Source organism: Melospiza georgiana, chromosome 20 (assembly GCF_028018845.1).
Source record: "Melospiza georgiana isolate bMelGeo1 chromosome 20, bMelGeo1.pri, whole genome shotgun sequence".
In the NCBI taxonomy this organism is placed as follows: Eukaryota; Metazoa; Chordata; class Aves; order Passeriformes; family Passerellidae; genus Melospiza; species Melospiza georgiana.
Genome location: NC_080449.1, coordinates 11,360,802 through 11,367,782, shown reverse-complemented (window position 1 = coordinate 11,367,782; position 6,981 = coordinate 11,360,802). Strand labels below are relative to the sequence as shown.

The following is a 6,981-nucleotide window of genomic DNA, read 5'->3' as shown; positions in this document are numbered from 1 at the left end:
GGAATGGCCATATCCTGGCTGGGAAGCGAGCTGTGAAACGCTGTCGCCCGCAGTGATTTATGAGCCCGTGGCAGCGGCCAGCGGCGGGGCTGGCCCGGGGACAAGGTGCCAGGGCGCGTGCAATATCCACGTATTCTTTCTGCTCCTCGCCGCGTCCCCGGGGAGCCGCCGGAGGAAGTTAATGGATTAGACACACACGTTCCACTTGATTTTTATTTTTTATTGCCATGTCTTTCCAAATGCCTTTAGCAGATGTACGAGCACAATGGAGTCGGGCGATGAGCATCCCGGCCAGGCGGGCAGCGGGGCAGCAGCCAGGCTGGAAAGGTCAATGGGGAGAGTGCTTGCGTGGGGACACCAGGACAGCCTGTCCTGCCGGGTACCGTCCTGCCCCAGCGGGGCCGTGTAAGGGGACAGCAGCTCCTCCACAGCCGGTGCTGACCAACAGCCCCTTGCCCTCAGGGCCGTGGCCATGGCAGAGGCAGCCAGAGCCTGGAGCTGGGATGCCCTTCCCTGGGGCTCGCGCCTCTGGAAGTGGATCCACCGCCACGCTCACACTTCTGCCACATTATGCAATCTTCACCCAATACTGGGAATATGAAATAATTATTCCAAGTGATCAGATTTTAATTATGCAACACAGAGGATGATTATTGTACACCAAATTGGTGCCGAGTGCTTAGTTATGTATATGCCAAATTTAGTCTATACTATTATACCCAGTGGGTGGCCGTAGACAATCAGGAAGTAATTAGTTTTGCTGGAGGTTGTTCGCCTGCCTGGTTCACTGTGCTGTCTGGGGAGCGTCTTGCTGCGCTCCGTGAATACCGCGGGCTCCGGGTTCAATACCGTCTTTTTGTGACAAGCTAATAAGCTGTCTGCATGGCGGCCTGTAATTAGCGCTGTCGATATTCATTTGGAAACCGAGACCGCGCTGAGCGGCTCCGCCGACGGCGCTTCCCTTTGTGGTGGCTCTGGGCTGGTCCCCCCGCACCGCCCGGGAGGGGATGGCGATGGGATGGATATGGATGGGGATGGATGGGGATGCAGGCAGGGGCCAGAGGCGCTTGTGGCACCCTCGGGTCCCTGCTGAGGAGAGCACTGGCCATGAGGGTGCTGAGCCCCAGAGATCAACACCTGCCCCTCACCCACTCCTGTGTCACCCCAGCCCTGTCCTCCATGGGGTGCTGCCACTGGCCCCAGGTGTGGGATGTCCCCAGGGCTCTGTCCTTGAAGGCTGAGTTGGTGTGGGGTGTCAGGGGGATGGGGACGTGGAGGGGGCTTGGCCACCCTGTCCCCAGAGTCGTGGGCACTCAGGGAGCCCTGAGCATCACTGGGGTGTGCTGAGGTGCTGCATGTTTGCACCTTTCCAGGCAGCCTGGTCCTGTGGGATCTGGGCTCTTCTGCCGAGGTCTCACATGAAGAATTCCTGAAGGGGCTGGGGCTACATGAGCTGGGAGATGACTGGAGCATCAGTCCCCTGAGTAGAGTTTGCAGCTGGTCAGTGTTGTGAGGGCACGAGGAAGCATCCACTTCTGTTGGAATGGTCTGGATCTGCTGGGTGGGAATTGTCTGAAGTATGGAGCAACTTTTACCTCTGTTACACAAAGGAAACTTTCCTCTTCTTTCTGTCGGAGATGCTCACTCCATTGAGATGATTGGCATACTGGAGAGCTGAGAAACTAAATTGTTTATACACTAATGAATAGAAGCTTGATTGCAAGATCCTGTTTGGAAAATTATAGTGCTGAATTGAAGCCGTACAATTACATCCAAAATGCTGCATATTCATTTCATCTGCTTTGCATAGAGATTAACAAGCGAGCCCTAAAGCAGACTCTGAAATTAAAGCTAACACCAGATTTAGTCACAGGTTACAAACTAAATGGCATTGTTTGATGGATATGAATCTTTACCACCTGCCTGCCTGATGATTGCTAGCAGCTTAGCAGACAGCAAAGGAAAAAGTTTCTTCCCATGAAGGAAGCATAATAAGGCTCTGGGCTGGAAGTGCCCCCTCCCCACGCAGGCAGACCCCCGGCAGATGTCTGCAGTGGGCCTGGAGAAGGGGCTCCCTGCTCCCCACTCTGCCATGCTGGAGGCTGCACCCACTCCATGGAGGGATGGAGAGTGGCCCTGAGACCCCACAGAGGTTCTGGGTGCTGGGTGCCTTCATTTGGGCCTCCTGTCCTGCATGGGGGAACAATCTCACAGAGATTTGTCCCTTCTGGAATCTCTGTGTGAATTGCCCCTGGATTTCCTTCCTCACCTTGCAAGGCTCAGGGGTCTCTTGCCCGTTCTGGCTGCAGGCAGCCCTTGGGATCTCAGTGCTCTGGAATGCCACTGGTGCCATACCATCCAACTTTGCCATCTGCATTCTCCCACCCTCCATCCTCTGTGCTGTGGCCAGGATTTATTTCAGCAGTAGAAATAGGACCGGGAAAGAGCAAAAGGAGTGTGTGTGGAGCAGGGCCCTGCCTGGTGGTGCCCATCCTGGCAGGGGCTGCTCAGGGAGCAGCTCAGGGGCTCAGCAGCCATTTCCAGCAGGAATCTTTCCTCTTTGGGAATACCTGGAAGTTCCCAGTTCACCCCACAGGCTCAGGACCCCCTGTGCATGGGCCCCACAGAGCAGAGACACAGCACTGGCTCTGCAAATCTGTTTATTTTTTTCTTTAAAAGTCCATTACCAAACTGCAGTGTCCTATGGAGGGGCTGGGCTGTCACTACTGCACTACAGGACAGCCCAGCCGAGCTTTACAACCCCCAGCCCAGTCCCCAGCCCCGTCCTGGCTCTGTCACTGCCATGGCTGGCTCTGGGTGCATGTCCTGTCACCCCCCTCTCCCTGCAGGAGCAGCACCATGGCAGGGACAGGCAGCACGGCTGCTCCAAGTCTCCATTTCTGCTTGACACTTCCCAACTGGACTCTCTGACACTTTCCCAACACCCTCTGACAAACAACCAAGGTGGGTGAGCATCACCCCACTTCTTCCTTAAACCTGAACTCCTCCCAGGACACTCACATTTCTGAGACCAAACCCAAACCACACCGTAACACCCTAAAATCAGCACAAGGAGCAGCCTCCTGCCTGCAGCCACCAGCAGCTCGGGGGGCACGGGAGGGCTCTCTGCCCTGACCCCAAGACATGGGGTGCACCCTTCCTCAGGGGGTCACCCCCTGCTGCAGGCTCCCACGGCCAGCCCTGCACCCATCAGTGGCCTCAGAGTGGGGCCCAGCCTGTGTGGGCAGTGGGTGCTGGGGAGTGGGAAAAGGCACCTATGGAGGCAGTGGTGGCTTCACTGCATGGGGACACAGTGGTGGGGCTGCTGTCCCCAAAGCAGGGCTGGGCACAGTGTGGGGCTGGTGGACACTGGCAGCTCTGGAGAGTCCCAGTGTGGTGGCAGTCTGGGACACACCCTGGGAGCTGGGCAGGGCAGTGACACCGTGGCTGTGGCTGTGTGGCCCTGCTCAGGCTGCCAGGGGTGGCAACCAATGAACAGAACAGTCTCTTGTCCCACAGCCCTGCCCAGGGCTTCCAGCCTGCAGCTCCCTGGGAATTCTCTGCTGTGAGCATCCCTGGCTGTGAGCAGGGACGCGATGGCAGTGTGACAGCAGTGTGAGCTGGTGCCGACTGAGGCAGGGCTGGCCAGTCCCCTCCTGTGGGGCGGCCTCTAGGTGGTGGGACAGGTACAGGAAAGGGACCTGTCTTGTAGCCTGGGCACAGGGACCCCCACTCCCACTGCAGGGTTGTGGATGGAGCTGCTGGGGCTGCCAGCCACCAGCTACCACCTCCTGTGGCCCCACTAAGAGGGGACTCTGCTGGGCCCCACAGCAGTGTCCAGCTCATCTTCAGAGAAGCTGATGTGCAAGCAGGTGTCATCTGCAGGGGAGAAGGGCAGTGAGCTGTCCGTGGGGCTGCCCAGGGCCACTAACTCCTTGGCCAGGGTCTCGCTGGCTGCTGGGTCATGGATGCTGGCCAAGGGGGACATTGGCTCGCTGTCTCCAGTCCTGTCCTTGCCCAGAGAGCGCTGGCAGGTCCCGGCAGGGCCGAGCTCCGTGCTGGAGGCAGCGCTCCGTGCAGGAGTCCTTGCCTCAGGGTCCAAGAGGGTGAGGGAGCTGGCAGTGATGCTGGTGAGGCTGGAGATGCTGGCACTGGGTAGGCTCAGGTGGGCAGTGCTCTCGGGCTTCACCTCCACTTCCAGGCTTGGGGAGGTCTTGCTTGACCTTTTGCGTAGGATGGGTGGGGGTGGGTTCAGCTTGGGAATGGGCGGTTGCCGCCTGTGGGGGGAAAGCAGAGAGAGGAGGTGAGGGCAAGTACATCCCTGCAGCACTCAGGGTGTTCCTGCTGCAGCTGGCAGCAGACACAGGTGGCAGGGGTGGCACACTCTACCTGTCCTCGTCCCCTCTGGCCGTGTCATCCGCCTTCTGCCGGCTGCCCCCGTTGGGCAGGGCAAAGTCTCCGACCTCGGAGCCCTCCACGCGCCGGCTGAGCCCCTCCTGCCCCTCCAGGCACTCGTCCCCCTCCTTGCTGCCGCAGCGGTGGCTGCCCCTGTCCAGGCTGACGAGGTTGAGGTAGGAGTCCCTGGGGCCCAGGGAGGGCAGCGAGCCGGGGGCCACCGGGCTGCCCAGGATGCTGGCAGGGGTGGAGGTGGATGGCAGGTGGACATCCAGGCTGTAGTGGTTCTTCAGGTTCAGGGAGAGGGACTGGGCCAGGGACAGGTTTTGCAAGGAGTGGTCAGCTGTAAGAGATGGACAAGGGGCATGTGAAAAACTGGGCATCTCCAAAGCAGCTGCTCCCCTGCACTGTGAGGGGTGCAGAAATTCCCCAGACCCCCAGAGCCTGCTGGGATGGTACTGGGAGCACTCCAGTTGTTTCCTGTGACTGTAAGGAATGCAGTGATTGTCCAGAGGGATGGAGCTGGGGGCATGCCAGCACCCAAACAACCCCAGTGAGTGTGTCACTATCCTCACCCGGCTGCCGATGCTCATCCCGGTGCTCCTCCCGGGCCTCCAGCACTGTGAGCTGCCGCACCAGCAGCGAGACGTGCTGCAGCAGGTCGCGGTTGGTCAGCAGGAGCTGCCGCACCCGGGCCTGCGCCTCGATCCGCGCCGCTGTCTCGGCCGCCAGTTGGTCCTTCAGCAGCTGCACCTGCGAGACGGGACGGGAGATGCGAACGGGGTCGTGCGAACGGGATGCTTCGGACGGGACGGTGGGGGCCGGGCGGTGCGGCACGGCAGGAGCAGCCCCGGGAGCGCCCGGGACCGGCGGCGCCACAGCGCCCCCTGGCGGCCCCGCCGCGCCACCCCCGAGCGGGTCCCCCGAGCCGGTCCGGCCGCGGGCGGGGATGCGGCGGCACCCGGGGGTGTGCGGGGTGTCCTGCTGTCCCTCCTATCCCGGGTGTGCGGGGTGTCCTGCTGTCCCCCCGGTAACGAGAAACGTGGAAGGGATGTGCCCAGACGGGAGGCACCGGGCTCCCCGCTCTGATGCTGGATTGGGGGTGGGATGGTTTCCAAAAACGGGATGAGATGGGGTGAAACGGGAGTTGGGGGCTCTGCAGCACTCCCCGAGCAGCCCGGGGCTGTGTGAGCAGCCAGCTCCGTGTCTGGGGGAGCTCAGCTGTGCTGCAAGCGATGCTGCACGTGGCGCTAAAAGCAATGCTTCGAGCTGGGCTGCAAGCGATGCTGCTGAGAGCTGTGCGACCGGGAACGCTGCCAGCACTGCTGCCAGGCCCCGGCCCGCTCCCACCTGCCCCGCCAGCCTGGTCCAGGGGGAGGAGAAGGGCTGGTGCCACCTGAGGGGAGGGCAGGACGTGTACCTGGGCCACAGCCACCTGCGTCTGCTGCTGCTGCTGGAGGAGCTGCTGCTGGAGCAGCTGGAGGCAGTGCTGGGAGGCCAGCGGGGTGATGGAGGCCGAGGAGCAGGGGCTGCCCGGGCTGAGCAGCTGCTGGGAGCTGGCCAGGTGGAGGGAGAAGTTTTCGGCATCCTGGGCACAAAGAAATGGGCAGATGAGTGGATTGACTGGCTCAGGATGGCATTTGGATTTTGGCTTCCCATGGTGCTGACCCAGTACAGCAGAGGAGCCCCTGTGCTTGGGGCACCCAGGGGGTGCTGAGGGGCAGCCCTGGGCTGTCAGCTCTGCACATCTGTGGGATCCCCAGTGTTTCAGAGAGGCTCCTTCCTGAGAGCTGGCAGGGCTGCCTTGGCTGTGTCTGGGGAGGGTGGGTCCCCAGGGCTCCCGGGAAGGAGGCAGCAGGGAGTGACCCAAACACCCCACACCTTTCCGTGCTGTGGCTGCCCGGGCTGGGTGGTGTCCGGGTGCCTGGAGCATTTGCCAGTGCCAGCAGCCACTGCCCTTCCTGCTGCTGCCCTCCCCTGCTCGGGCAGTGCCAGAAGGAGTGCACAGGAAAGCCCAGCCTTTCCAGGCACGCAGACGAATCCCATGGATTCGGGGAGTGCCTGTCACTGCAGCTGTTTCCAGGCAGCCCTGTGAGTGTTACTGTTGTGTGAGCTGAAGCAATGCCGTTCAGGCCTCCGGGAGGGGCTCCCAGAGCTCTGTGGAGCACCCATTCATTAAGGTGGAGCTGCTGCTGGAGCTGAATGTGCCGTGGTGCCTGCGCTGCAGGGCTGGGCCTCCTGGGGACATTGCTCCCTGGGCCTGGGGCACGAGGGCAGCCAGGGATCCCTGCCAGGGCAGGCAAACAAGCAACTGCTGCAGAGCAGCACTGAGGGCACAGAAATCCAGCCTGGGTGGGGCGAGAAGCCTGCTCAGCCATGCATTGCAGCCCCCACCACGGCCCTGGACATGGCCTGGCTGCAGGTGAACTGGGAGCTGAGCAGCCTGTCGTGAGCAGGGAGCCAGCAGGGAGGGCTGCAATGGGGTCTCCATGAAAGCACCTCCAAATGAAGCCATGATACAGTGACCCTGAGCAGAGGGCCCTCAGCAGCAGCAGAGCACATGAACCATTCTCCAGCCCACCCCCC

The 6,981-nt window shown here is 61.3% G+C and overlaps 1 protein-coding gene across 1 annotated transcript in view; it reads right to left on the bottom strand.

Moving 5' to 3' along the window:
* Positions 1-205: 205 nt before the first annotated feature.
* LOC131091864 (carboxyl-terminal PDZ ligand of neuronal nitric oxide synthase protein-like) overlaps positions 206-6,981 on the bottom strand; it is a 30,540-nt gene continuing 23,764 nt past the window's right edge. The window contains exons 8-11 of the mRNA XM_058038207.1: positions 5,816-5,983; positions 4,971-5,148; positions 4,390-4,738; positions 206-4,277 (exon numbers count right to left, since the gene is read on the bottom strand). Of these exons, the coding sequence (XP_057894190.1) occupies positions 3,803-4,277; positions 4,390-4,738; positions 4,971-5,148; positions 5,816-5,983 (1,170 nt within the window). The 3' untranslated portion in view covers positions 206-3,802. The remainder of the gene's footprint in view (positions 4,278-4,389; positions 4,739-4,970; positions 5,149-5,815; positions 5,984-6,981) is intronic.